Source organism: Gymnogyps californianus, chromosome 13 (genome assembly GCF_018139145.2).
Source record: "Gymnogyps californianus isolate 813 chromosome 13, ASM1813914v2, whole genome shotgun sequence".
NCBI classification, from domain to species: Eukaryota; Metazoa; Chordata; class Aves; order Accipitriformes; family Cathartidae; genus Gymnogyps; species Gymnogyps californianus.
In genome coordinates, this window is record NC_059483.1 from 3,047,069 (window position 1) to 3,062,141 (window position 15,073).

Genomic DNA, 15,073 nt, shown 5'->3' on the forward strand with positions numbered 1-15,073 from the left:
ATGATGCTGTCCCTGGATTTGAAGAATTAAGCGCGGGTGTTGCTGGGATATCATGGCACCAGTAACAGGCTTCCCTGTACTGGCAGCCAGCAAAAAGCCCATTAATAAACCACTCTAACCCCTGTTCTGATGGCTAAAATGATGTATAAACTTTGCACACGTGGTCTTCTCCATATTAATTCATCTTACCTTCTCATATGTGAGAGGCAACGTGGCTAATATCTAATTCTAGATACCTGGACAATTGTGAAACTCTAGCTTTTCATGTAACAGTGTAGATGTGTACAGAAATTGCAGAGCGACCTATACACACCGCTCTGGGGGAGCAACACAGGTATTTCTAACTTTCAGGATCACCTTCCACTAAAAAATTGCCAGCAATCTTTGTGCAGCCCATTTAATCTGTTGCAAAACAAAGGCTTACACAATTGGGAGGCTTCATGAAGAAGCCAAGTTAGCCGAGAGGAAGAACAGCGTTTCCTTATTCATTCAAATCAGTGTAAAACAAATACTAGATTCTGTATTTTGGCTTGTGCTTTCTGGAGCTACTTCAGTCGCCCCTCCAGGAGCGTTGAACAGATACAGCTGCAATAGCACTTTCCCTTTGACAAAACAAACTTGTTGAAACAGAAGCATTATTATAGAGCTACAAGACAAACTTGGTTATTCAAGCTATTGTGTTTACGTGGTGCTTGCTAAGGAAAAAGGAGGGCCAGTCTTGCTGGCTGGTGTGTTTCTTGTGAGCACAGATCTTTCTTTTTAAATGGCAAGAACAAGCAGAAGGCCAGAAACCAAAGCCTCCAAGAACAAGCCGAGACGGAGATCGGGGGCAGGAGAGCAAGCCAGGCTCCAATCACACACACGACACAGCAGAGCAGAAACACTTCTCAAAAGCTACTAGGTTCCTTTTTTGTTTTCTGTCAAAACGTGAGTGGATCTTCATGGGTTAAATCACATTATAAAATATGCATATGCACACTCAGACGGCCAGCGCGTCTATGTGACTGCAGCTCATTAACATGCAAATATGACTTCAACAGTGAAACTCACTGCGACAGGAAGTTAATGAGGCAAAGAATTGCCTAAGAGTCACAAAAATACAGAAAATTTCCTTTCATATTTGTCCAGCACATTACAGGCATACGGGCTACGTCCCATCTTCATTAACACAAGTCGGTTTGGCTCATCCTGTGCTATGTCTTTTGTTTCCCCGTCGCTGTTCCCAGGCTACGCACAAATGCATTTCAGGGTATACGATAGCTATGTGGGGCTGCCCAAGAGAGAGCATTCGTTAACAAAGTCACGACTTGAAGAGCTGTGTGTTATTTTTCACAGCCTATTCTGCCTCTCATCTTACTCTCCAAAACTTAAAATTATCACCGCCACAACTGCTATTTAAGGAATCTGACAGCCCTAACAAATCAGAGTTATTTGGCACCAAAGGAATAATTTGCAGTCACTGCTTCCCAGAGCTGACACCTGAAGAAAAGACTCCTGAAAATATAATGAGAAACCCTGAATTGATATACATCAACTATCAAGTCCAAAGAAAGCATCGTTAGCTTTTATCAGTACAACCTCAGAACAACCAGCGAGAAAAGTAGTCTGAAAAATATGGTCCCGTGTTGGGTGATGGATTGAAGCGGGGTGGTAAGCTCAGAAAGACCTTTAGCAGTGCTGCTGCCTTTTCGAGGGAGGCCGGATAGCTCCCGAAATTATTAGTAGATTTGCACCTCTAGGTAGCTGGCTTAAGTACGTCCTGGGATTGATCTAGCTTTCTATCTAAGTGTTTTATCCTGCTGTGAAGAACTGTAATATCTGAACACCCAGTACGTAAAATCAATAGCAATATCCCATGCGGACTGTGAACAGCTCTGGCACGTCTTTCTTCTCCTGGCACCTTGACAGCGGCAGATAACTGGTACCCTTAACGACACGTTTGGATACTCTAAGTGCTTTGGGTTTGACAGCTGTTTAATGGCTTGAATGATACGAGTTTGGAAGTTTTCATGCAATTTCTAGTGAACAGATGTTCATTTAGGAAGCACAAAAAAAAAAAAAAAAGCCCAAGTAGCTGCTGGGACTGGCAGTAGCTGGGGCCCACTGGCTGTCCCCGAAGGGGCACTGGGGCCGCTGCGGTACGGGGACGGTGGGGCCGCTTGCCTCCACGGCGAGTTTTGACAGGGCAACGCACAAAAAGCTGATCCTCCACCGGCTGTGCTGCTCTGCGGCAGAGACAAAGACGAGAGCGATATCTGGGCTGTGGTCTGACACTGATTAGAAAAACTAAATACAAGTATTCAATGTTCAGGTTTAAGCATGTTTTCACAGGTAACTCAACACTTAACAGTGTTTCCCAGTCATTTGAGCGTCCACACGGCACTATGGAGGGTTGTTGGATAACTTTTCTGCATACTATTTTTACCTTTTTTTTCCGTTGTATAATTTAATTATTAATCTTTTTTTTTCTCAAGGATGGATCAATGGTTTGATCAACATAAAAATAAAATATTACTTCCTAACCTTTTTTTTTTAAACTTTGAATTTAAGAAGAATTTCAGAGAAGAGCAATGACTATCTATTGTAGACAGAAGGGAAGTTTCCATCCCTCCTGGGTAGCCTTGAAGCAAAGGCACCGTGCAGGGCAGCGGGAGGAGCAGTGCCCCAGGAGAAGCGGGCGGCCTCAGGCTCCCCTGTGCCTCCCTGCTGCCGGGCAGGACACGGCTTGGGAAGTTCATAGTCTCCTTTGAGCTTTTTCCTTGGGATCAACACCTGAGATTCTTCAAGAGCAGCATAATTACCAGCAGGGGCAAACAAGCCTCCTGAAACTAGGTCCAAAAAAATTAAAAAAAAAAAAGTAGAACATAAAAATATAAAAATTAAGAAGGGCTGTAGGTTTGTCTATGAACTTCTGGTTTACAGCTTTGTGCCTTTTCCGTGGAGCTGCTAACTAGCAACTACTAATATTAAACTACTTTATGGTCACCTCCTCCCACCTTGTAGAGTGCATCGATGCAGAACAAGACGATGCAAGGTGTCCACTACAGTTTCCTCCTTAACTTTGGAATATTTAACAGCCAGATCTGAATGTGTTCACATAGTCCATAACACCACATAGTCCATAACACCACAGCGCTACGCAAAACACTCGCACAGGTCCGGGAAGCATCCCGAGTGTGTTAGCTAACAACAGCACTGCGCCCAAACGAGTTAGCCCTGCTTCGTGGTAACACCATAGCTCACGCAGCAAAATCCCTTCCATGCCTACAGCCGGCTCGTACAACGTTGCAGGCAGACGCAGAAACTTCCAAATTTAAATCTTGTCGAAAGAAGTCGGCCCAAACCACGTCCTTCAGCAAAATGAAACCATTTCCTCACTCATCACCTAATATAAAAGTCGTACAAAACTTTTGGCCTCCTCTTCCCAAAACTCTATTAAATCTCCCTCAGCAGGACAGAGAAACTGATGCCGTGCCCTGAAGATATTCAGGGCATTGCAAAGATGAGAAAAAATGCTGTTGCAGAATAGTGTGGGGAAAGCCAGTGCTTATGAGATGCATTTTTCTAAAAAACAGATGTAACAGATAAGGACAACCCCCCGAACACATTCTCCTGAAACTTTATTTTGCTGACCCTAGACATTTTGCAATAGATATTTTAAGTATAGAAATTACAGTTAAAAAATACTTTGCATGCTTTTGTTTTTCCACTATTTTGTTTATTTGCTTAAAATAAAGGATCATACTTCATGTGTTCCCGCAGCCTAACTTCTCTAGGGTTGCAGTTCCTGAAACACGTGTGGCACTGCATTGCAGAATCTCTCTGCATCCAATTTTCTGCCAGCTCAGAAACTGTCATAGCACATTTAGAAAGACTTGGAACCAAATCTCAAAAATAGGTACCCGTAAGTACCGGAATAAAAGTGGCTTTGTGTTCAGTAGAGCTAAGCAGAAGAAAGTAAACACTATTATAAGTAGTTTGCTATTACCTAAAATGCTGAAAGAGTACCCTGACAATGTACACATATAAAAAGGAAGAAAGCACAAGTTACTAAACAAAGCAGTAAAACATTCTGAGCGCCAAGCAGCAGATAAATTAGAGCAACCCAGATGAACACCAAGGTGACATAAACATTAATTAAAACGTAACACCACCCACCCACCCCCCGAACAAAACACATGTTAAAGAATAATAATGCCAATTCAAGGAGGAAATAATCAGCGATAGCTGAACAGCAAAGAGAGAGAGACTCAAAATAGACTTCGGCAGCCCTGGTGTGATCGCAGCACCCGCTGCAGAGGCACGGGTGGAGCGACGCGAGCCCGGTTCCCCCCGCTCACCGAGCAGCAGTCTACAAGCAACTCCTTGCGCGTGAGAAGGTCAGCAAGGCTTTGGTGCAAGCTTTGCTGACCCTCTGCAAATCTGAAACGTCTTCAAGAACTGTTTCAGCTCCAGGAAAAAGGCACATTCCTCGGAAATTTCATTTTGCCGGGAATGCTCAAAACATTGCAACTCTCAGGGAAGAAAAAGTTAAACAAGGGCAGTTACAGAAGACGGTTATATCGCTGAAATATGTTATTCTAATTATTTGTTAAATGGAGCGAGGTCTTAGCTGTAACATAACACCGTTTTAATGGGATTTAAAGCTATACTCCACATAGGTTTAATTGAGCATTGAAACGCTTAGCACAGAACATGGGAAAACAACTTTCATCAACAGCAACTTTGAACTGGAATCGGGTAGAGCAGACCTTTGAAACACTGCGCTTTTGCTGTGGAGATACTGATCAACAGTAAAAGGAGCTTGTTAAGAGCATCAGCTGGATCTGTTCAGCAACCTTCCGTAATGCCGGTCATGAAGCAGGGACTTATTTTGCCATTTTATCACTGGCATATAAAATGCGGCGCACTTTTGCATTAGTGTGAAATACAGTGGCATTGTTAAATCAAAAGTCTTAAAGTGACACTTTACCTGCAAGGCACGCCATGAATGATTGCAGCACGAGCAGTTCCCATAGCAACCTCATCTTCAGCTTCCCGGGTCAGAGGAGACGAGCCCAGTAACTACAGAAGAGAACGGGGCTCCGTGGAAATTTTAGGCAACCTTTACTCTGTAAAAGAGAAAAGACAGATTACAAGGAGACTTAGGATTGCCGCTCCTTCTATTTGTTGACAGTTTGTTTTTTCTTTCCAGAAAAGTTGCATCTGAAGACCAACAAAGAAACTTTTTTAAATGTTTCATTTAAAATCATTCTGAGGAGTGATTTGTGACCATCTAAGTATGCTGGGTACCAGATGAGGATTACAAATTGTAACCCCGTATCTGCATCTTCCACTTGGGTGTTGTGAGATTTCTTCTGTCTCTCAATTTTGTCATCAGCAGATTCACTCACTGCCTCTCTGGGGCAATCTGAAGTGTAACTAGTGAACTCTGTAGATCACAGTTAAGAGAAAAGTTATGAGAATTACTCTCACTTTTCTTTACAAACATCATCCGGTACATGAAGGACACAGTCTCTGCAAAGCAACACTTTCTAGGAAATGTTCCCACACTGCTCAGGAAAGGGGGATGCTTTTCCCATTTCATGTCCGTTCTCATTCCTCTAAAATTCTTCAACCCTCCCCTTAAAACATCTCTGGGTAAAACCTGATCTTTTCCTCGCACTCTATTACAACTTGTAAATAGTTAAAATTTGTAAGCAGGCAATTTGAAGACTTTCTCAGCTTATCACTGCAAAGTACATCCCCCCCCGCCCCCGCAACCCAAGGGGGAAAAAAATCCCTCCTTTTATGAAAGGAGCCTTTTCCAGAGCAGGCATTTAAATATTAAAAATAAATAAATCAAGTCAGACACACATTCTTATAATTTATTCATATTACCAAAGGCTGGAAGTTAAGGGGCCTTCACGCTTACAAGACAAACTGCATGACTAATAGCATGTGAAGGGGTATCATGAGAGGTCTCTGCTTGCTTTTGTGAGTTAAAATTGATAAGATTCTTCTAATAAAGTCAGGTTCAATGCACTGAGAAGACTAAGAATCTTTATCCTCTGATCTGAAGATGCAGCTTTGAAGGGGGTAGAGATTAATTGAATATATTCATCTATTCTCACACAGACTGATTAGGCTAGCTGGGGGTTAGCAGGAAGGACTAATCAATGAAAACTAATAACAACTTAAGTGAATGATTAGAGTATTAATTTTTTGAAAGGAAAATGTCATCACAGACTTTATATTGATTGACATAGTTAACCAGTTACTCTCTGTGTTTATAGTGAACTCAAGAAATGTACTTTTTTTACCCTATATAGTCTTGATACATGGACAAATACTGTTTTTCCTCTAAGCACCAAATTCTGTTGGTTGTAACTGCACCTGTACAGGAGACTTCTACCAAAGGCAAGTCGCTCTTGGTTTTACACTAGTTTAAGTGAGATTTGAGATAAATCTTGTATTCACCAGCAACTGCTGAAATTCTTTCGTGTTCTCGTTTTCCCATGTATGATTCCCATCAATAAGCCCGCAGTGTCACTTATAAGGCTTCTCTTCATTACACTGCAATGCAATGCTTCACGACTATTCTCCTCACTCTCTGCAGTAAGCTACGTGGGACCGAAACAGAACAACCCCTTACAGCCTTTGATACCTAATTAAAAACACAAGAGGTATAGCACTTATCAACTTAACCTACTGCCAGGAACCCATCTAAAGCGCCCGCAGACCCTTCTGCGAGCTGCCAGCGTGAGGAAGGGCTGACCAAAATCGCTCCTGCTATGTGGACTAATAACAAGAGCACTCAGCTTCTCAGCTGTCTGTAAGCAGTGCCAGTGGCAAGAAAGTATTATATCTGCCTTTTGGTTAAAAAACCCTAGGAATATAAAACCCCAGATCTGACTAAAGTCAAGCAAAATGCCTCTGTTTATTCCACGGGCTTTGAGGATGGTGCTTCTGGAGACTTGATGGAGATGAGGGACCATACGGAAGACCATGGAGGTGGCTGTCCTGTTTGCAGATCCCAAGGCTGTTTGCATCACATCCCTGATACTCTCTTTGAACTGAGATTGTTGTTTTGGTATTTTATTCCCTAGTTTTGTATAGATGCAAGAAAATTCTTAGATAGCCTTCAATTTATTACTCCTCCCCGCTGCAACTTCTCCTCTTACCAGAGCTTCTCGTGACTCACCACCCCTTTGGGAAAAATTCTGGCTACTTTGTGGTTTTTGCAAACTGATTTTTTTTTCTACTTAGGAAATCATGTTTCTCTAAGCATTTTAAACACTACTACAAAACATTTCAAAATTACTAATGTAAATTAGGTTTTAGCTTATAAGAGCATTAAAAATAGCAGGCTCTTTCTTTCCTCCCAAGCTGTTTTGACACAATCACTGGATCTTACTTTCAGCCAAAAATAAAAGCTATGCTAAAAATAGACATTTTAAGTACTCAGCACATTTAATTATTAAGTCCAGTGAAAAAGCTGAGAGTCTTCCTTATTATGTAGTTATTCAAAACTTACTCCAGAGAACCAGCAGACATCAGAGGGTCATGCATGTGCTTCAAAGAAAAATTTTCAGGTATCCGAATGGAAATAGCCGCTTCTGGTATTAACAAACTGTCTAGACATGGCACTTAGACGCCCGTTGGCACTTCCATTGATGTTAATGGCAACTCCATGCACTTATATAGCCGAAGTACATACCCTGTAATAATTACCTTGGATTATATTCCTAGAAGAGGCTCTAGGATATATTTTCTAAACATATGGAATAGTACCACATTCTGTCGTCATGCCCAGAATTGCTATCGCTGGATTAATATTAAAGCTTCAGAAGCACCATCTTCCTGGTGCTCCGTAACAGCCCTCCCAAGAGCAGCACTGAAAATAGGTACGCGGAGACTCGGCTGCCAGCTGAGCCCTGGCCCTGCATAACCACATACCAACCCGCGCCCTGACGTCTACTGATACATCTAACACAGGCTAAGATGTTACAGAAAGTTTCCCAAAGAGAAACGATGCCTGTCTTAGCATAAAAAGTAGTGAGAAGTAAATTAGATGATTACCATTAAAAATATTTTCCTAAGGTTAAAGCATGGTGGTGTTCGAGATACGGCTGCATTTTCATTTCTCATGATAGTTCCCTATTTCACATGTGAATGAGTCCAATCTTCAAAATGTTTTCCTGTAAACATTGCTGCTATTCATATCAGCAGGCCCATTGTTCAGAGCTGTGTAAAAACTGTTGAAACATGTTGACTTTTTATGGCAACAACTTTAGGAAAGGCAACATTTGTGCATGAGCAAAAGATACATAATTGAAAAGATCCTTCCCATTTCTAAATGTTTTCTGACTGTAAAATCCCAGGAGAGTTTGCACTGCTTCTGAAGGAGAATATAACAGGCCTGAAAACTTGCAAAGTTTAATATTTTATTTCCAGAAGGAAGCATATATAGTTTCAGCACTATACAAGTTATTTTTTCAAGATGAAAATGAGATAGCTGTGCTTCAGTTTGGAAGTGCATCCCATTAGAAAACCTAGTGCCAACACACGTGCAGATGTCTTTTTAACTTTCCTTTTGGCAATGCATCCATTACAAATTCTTTTGAAAGGCACCTTTGTAATTGGATTCTGACAAAGAAAGTTGACTCTAAGAGCTCTGACTGCAACCGGGTATGAGGAAAAAAAAAAAATAGAAATGCAGTAGAAATATTTGTGGTGAATTTTTCTGAGTTAGTAGGCATGGCTCTTTGTCAGTAATTCCATTTGGATGTTTAATCATTAGCACTTCTGAAAAAAACAACATAGAAATGAAAAACCTAAGGCTAAGGTATATGGATGCATTCGGAACGTGAAAATACTTTTGTAGATATAATTTGCACTATATGAACTCCCAATTTTGTGAATATTCTGAAGGAAAATTTGCAAAACATGCCTAAGACCCCTAAGTATTGCAGCAGTAGCAGCAAGAAGCAAGCCTTAGCAATCATCTCACGTTTTTCTACTGCACATCGGTGTGCTGCACAGTGCCAATTCTGCTAAACTCCAAAATAAATCACTGTTAATGAAGCATGCTGCACATACAGACAGCAACAGGCATCTTTTAATCACCTCAACAAAGGAAGAGCTAAGGGTAAGCACAAAACACTCTGAGCACTAACACGTGAGTTGTTAGATTTAAGGTGGTGTCTACCCTCCGACTGTCACAGATCCGACCGGAGGGCAAGAGCAAGTATCTAACGTGAATTCACTACTTTTGTGAATAGTGACATTAATTCATGATGCCAAAACCTCCAAAGAATTACCAAGCTTTTTAAACAGAAGTATAGTATCATAAAAATAATATTCAGGCTTGGATGCAGAAGAGAGAACCAAGCTATGGGTTACCCGACTGCTGTCTGGTTACATACAACTTGGGGCCGTACAGCTTCTGAGAGCACAAAATGTTTCATGTCTAAGCAAAAGGGCATATGGCAAACGTATGCAAGAACACCTACATCGGATGCATATTGCAGGTCAATTCTAGAAAGACCAGTCCCAGCAAAACCTGAGCGCAAAGGTTTAGCGTAAACTCAAATTCAACTTATCTACCCAAAAAAGGTAGAAAATAAGCCACAGGAAGTTTTCTGAGATTCAAAAGAAACCCTTCTCCCTAAGATGAAGATACCTTCTTCTAATACACACATACAAAAAGATCTATATCCATCAAAGATGTGGTTACTAGGTGCTTCACAAGTCTTAGTAACATAACTAAAAAGCAGTCTGAAAAGCTCCACCAAAATGCCATTATCCATTTCCATCTCTCCAAACACACACTTTCCAAAAGTTTCTACTACTTCACAGAACCGGTAGTGCAGGAGTAAGTCCCGTTTTTTGACAAGACACTATAACACGTGTTCATTTAAGCTTTTAACACTTAAGGAGCAGCGTTAACAGAGATACTGAAAAGGAAATGGTTAGTTGTAAGTGAAATGATTTAACTTTAGAAGATTTTAAACCCTTTACTTCAACTTTTGATTTTTGACCCCTCCACACCACATTCAATGGACAACGCAGCCATTTTTTTCAAAATAACCACAATGAAGTGGACTGGCCATTAGTTCCTTTGGAGTCCCCAAATACTCTAAAGAATGAGACATCCTCTCTGGAAAGAAACATTCATGAAACCCAGTGTTCACTGGTAGCACAGCTTATCTCGTCCTCTTTGGGGTATGCCTGCCACACTTCCCTCCAGTGCTTTTAAGGAGGGAGGAATATGAAAATTTCAACTTTGGGAAAGGAATTGACATCAAAATTCATTTCTCCTCCTCACTATCTGGCAGGCAAAATTATCTGCTCATTTTTAAAAACAGATACACACATGGGCTGCCTGCATGCAGTGCATTTGTGATTGGAACTCACCCTTGCAGACCTCTTTACAGGACAGGTGGGTTTTCTGTTTTATCACTTTGGAAATCTTCAGTTTAGACTTCACCAGAGGCCTGTTCTACAACTTTACTGAAGGTTGGATGTAACTGACTGAAAAGCCATAGTTGGAGAGTAATTACTGAAAGTTCGCTGCCAAAGTGAGTCTCTCTTTGGTCTCATGTTTTCCAGTATTTTTATGGATAGCAATGGTGGAAGAGAAGGTGTGCTTGTTCAGTCTGCTGGTGACACTAAGAGGCTGCAGGTACCTCTGAGGTAATTGCAATTCAAAGTCATCTTGACAAATTGGACATAAAACCAGACTGAAACAGAAGGATGGATTTGTGTAAGAGACAAGTGCCATGTACTGCAGTAAATAGGATGCTGCATTAAACAGCACAAACATATGCCAGGGAGCAAGCGGCTGGGTGATAGCTCTGCGCTGATCCACACGCGCCTGAACACGTCAGCAATGCCCTGGGACTGTGCAGGCAGCAACAACCCTGCCTGGGATGTATAAACCAGGTTTTGCAGGTCCTTTTCATGTGAAAATTCCTGCTAGGTAAGCAACCTGTCACTCTCCCCAGCACGGGGGAGCCTCAGATGTAGTACTACATGTATGCATGTAGTGCTGCATGTCAAGGAAGATTTGCCCCAAATCAACCTAGATATTGAGGACAGAGACAATATGTATTTTGCTTCCAGAAACACCAATATTTGGAAGGGGATGGAGAGAATTCCAAACACTGGGATTCTTCAGTCTTGATGCTGCCGGTTGCAAGGCGAGGTCGTTCCCCATCTGATTCAGAAATTGGAAAAACAATAACCTTGAGCCTCCGATAACTGGAAGTCACTCAGACTGAGGCACTGAACGGTAGCACAGAGCCGTCCTCTATAAAGGAAGGTTAAAGAAACTGTTTGGCTTTAGTAAGGGGTCATGGGGCAAAAGAAATGAGGTTTCTTTTCACCTAACAGACAAACAAGGTTTTTCCTAAATTAAAGAAAATTGCTTTATTTGTGAAAGGGATTAAACAGTGTTATTCCAGGGGAGCAGCATGAGGAATTAATTCATAGCAAGGTTGTGGCAGATATAGAATGCTAACAGCAGTTAGGGAAAGCAGCAGGATTAGACCTCATCCAGTGGGACTGCATCAATACATCAGCCCATAAGGATGCGAGAATATCCTTCTCACAGTTTAGTGTCCAAAAGCAACGTGGAGGTTGGACACCTTTGTGAGCACGTTAGTGTGAGAGGCAGGAACCGCATCATCCCAGGTAAACTAGTGAGAAATCAGCGATCCTAGAAGAGATGATTCTGAAGGGCTGTGAAGTGTCCAAGATGCTTAAATCATGGACGGCTTTTGAGCGTGTTGCTCAGAAATAGCTGGTAGCCCATGCTGCTAGAGAGCATCGCTGTGATACATTCCTGCAAGAAGCATCCTGGGCGTGGGCAGCTCCGGTCGCCTGCCGGCCCCCACTCCTGAACGCTGGCTGTGGCCCAAATTCAGCAAAGCATCAGATTTCTAACCCCGATCCAGCCTCTTAATACGCCGCTGAATCCAGGCCTGTGTGTCGGGAGAGGCACAGGCTCTCTTTAGCAGATGCAATCAGTGACCCGCAAAATTGAACGTCCAAAAATAGAAGGTGCCTAAAAAATGTGTCTCCAACAGCACAAATATTCACAGTAATACTTTTTTGATGTACACATCACTGAATTTTTTCAGCACTCAAAAGACAGGGTTTTTTTCTGCTGTGGTAGCTGTTGTTATGAGTCCTGAGATAAATACTGGCTTTTCCTTTTGCATAAGGGAAGAGAAAAGGGAATTTGAAAAGATGGCCCAGGGAGATGAAGGGTAGCGGGAGCGTGCCGGTGGCATCTCTCACCGAGCTCTCCTCGTTCTCACAGCACATCTGTCAGATCCTGATCTATCTCAAGCTTCTTTGCTGAAATTATCCCTTCTGGAGTTGCACTTATACACAATTCACACATTATGAAATATATACGGGCATATTGTGCCTGATAAAACAAATGACACATACGCAGCATGTTTCTGAGACATGCTTATGATAAATGGGAATGAAATGCTTCAAAAAATTAATTATCTAAAAAAAAAAAAAAAAGACTGAGAAAAACAATGTCAGTTTTTACACTGTGTTTCCTCCTTTGGGCATTCATTCACGTTCACTAGATAGAGATTTCATTTCACTGTATCATGGGAGTTACAGCACCTCAACAGCTGCAAGTTCCCAACTCACTCCAGTCATTTATATTTGTCAGGCTGTTGGGTCTTTGGTGTGCACTGTGCCTGAGCCACCTCCTCGCTGTCACATACCTGCCACCGCTCGGTCCTCACCCGAGGAGGATGCCGAGGTACACACGCACACGGGAAGCAAGGATTACATCCATCAGATTAAGACAATAAATATAATTCAAACAACATTAGCAAAGATTGCTGAAGGAATAACTCAGTAAGCGCCCACTGCTGTGAATTATGACCCCTAGAATTTAAATAGAGTTTCTTCTATGTAAGTTTTGTCAATGTAAGTGCTCTGTAACTTATGCTCATACTATATATCCCCCAAGAAACTGGCTGGTGGGGCCAGCTCTGTTAGTAGTGGGGCAGGCAGGGGCAGAGTCTTTGTTGCTGATGTAATAAAAGGTGTACAGAAATAACTGTCACTGACACCATCCCTTTCTGACTTGTTAGATTAGAAACTCCTAGAAGCAATATACCTAAGTTTATCTTTATGCAGAACCCAATGCCAGAGCTTAAAACCTGAGTAGAGACTCTGGATTATACGAAACTAGTCAGCTAACAACAGGCACGCACTCTTTTAACATTTTACCGCGTTGCAGCATTCCCTGCGCACCTTTATCGCTAGCAAAAACAACTTCACGGAAGCAGCAATCCATCTCAAACGCTGGATATTCCCGGCTGCACAACACATCACCTTCTGAACCAGTGAATCAGAGCGCAATTTTCCACCGAAGAAAAAAATGACAGTAATTAAAGCCTTTTAATTACTAGCCACTGACTACCACACATCACCCTATTACAACCCTTACTCTTTGTCTCTTGCCCCCAGGAAACCGTCATTGCCCTGTAAAACCTGAATAATTTGTAAGCATAAATCATCTCTAGGTAAGGAGATCTGGGTGACTAAAGGCAAGCCTAAATTAAGGCTACTGGTGTTAATTAGGGGTTGCTCTGTATTGTTATGCCTTTTCCATGGAAGGGATATATTGAGAAACACTCACACGAGGCAGCACCTATCGGATAACATCCAGCTTTTCTCAACACAGAAAAAGTCCATCACGCCACAAACTCGGGAGGCACTTCCCTCAAACCAAGAGTAACATTACCATAATAAAAAGCTGCAAGCAGTGAAACTTCATAGTCTGGTATTTTCTACAAATTAGAATTTACTTGCTTTTAGAGAGTCTTTTACTGAAGATTGTCTAGAACAGTTACCTTAAAACTCACCAATTTAAAAACAATTCCCAACTTTATGCAGAGTAAAATTTTCAATGCAGCATTTTGCAAGATTAAAATGAATGACTATCCCATATATCCAAGCAATAAATGATAAACTCTGCATAAAATGCTAGCTTTAGGGGTAGCAAAACTAACTTGAAGAGCAAAAGATATTTCAAGCTGGTATTCAGTAAGTCCAGCTCTTCTCTCCTGGCCATATCACTGATCCACCATCAATGGAAATGGTCTATGAAGCCCATTACGTGTTCCATTTTTATTTTTTTTCTTTTTTTCTGATAGCAAAGACTGTCAATGAGAGACCTGAATGCAGAGGAGATCACACGACCAAACCTGGCTGCCAGGCAGGACCCCGCAGCCACCTCCGAAGCAAACCCAGCCCATCCTGGTCTCCAAGCAGCCTCTTTCCCCCAGAGAATACAGACACACTGGCAAGCTCCAGGACACAAAAATAAACTGTCAGCAAAAGCGGGATATTAACCTCCATCTGACTTTTGATCACAAAATTCCTAAAGAAATAAGGGTTAATTTATTGCTGTCTCAGTTTGACAGAACATTGCACCAAAGAAACAAGGCTCAAGGGACTCTGCGTGACGATGAAGTTCCTTTTATCCCTAGGTCACTGCTTCAAGATAATGAATCAAGACAGTTTCACTCTCTGAACAAAGATAGATAAGTAACATTCAAAGTTATCATTCACTTTTGAATGGGCCCGTTCCCAAAATACACATTATCAGAGAGCATTATCTTGTCCAGGAGACAAAAAATGATGTGAAAATATTGAAGATATTTCTGCAATATCTCTAAAATCAGCATCTTAATGACATTTTACTTTTTGCTTCTGGAGCTTACAAAATAATCCATTTTATTTCAAAGACGAAAGGAACTCCGTAGGAGTTCCACAATGGGAATCAAGTGTATTGGACACATACGCACGTTATGAAGAACGCTTTGCCTGGAGTGCCACCTTCCTTCAGTGCTACAAATTGGATGTTGCTTAAGAGTATAAAACAGAACTTAGAAAGGAAAAACAACAAGCAAGTTTATTAACTTTGAAAAGTTGATAAGAAGCCAGTCTCACACTCAGTGTATTCCTGGGAACGTAGGCTATCAAAACAACAATTCCCTCATCACCTATTACCGGCAGAAGGTTTCAAACCCAGATATAATTGAGATGC

General features: G+C 41.6%; 1 protein-coding gene across 1 annotated transcript in view; it reads right to left on the reverse strand.

The window, feature by feature from the left end:
* Nucleotides 1–15,073, reverse strand: part of LOC127021397 (contactin-4-like) — a 323,929-nt gene that overhangs the window by 164,347 nt on the left and 144,509 nt on the right. Inside the window, 1 exon segment of the mRNA XM_050904421.1 lies at nt 4,973–5,111. Within this exon segment, the coding sequence (XP_050760378.1) occupies nt 4,973–5,027 (55 nt within the window). The 5' untranslated portion in view covers nt 5,028–5,111.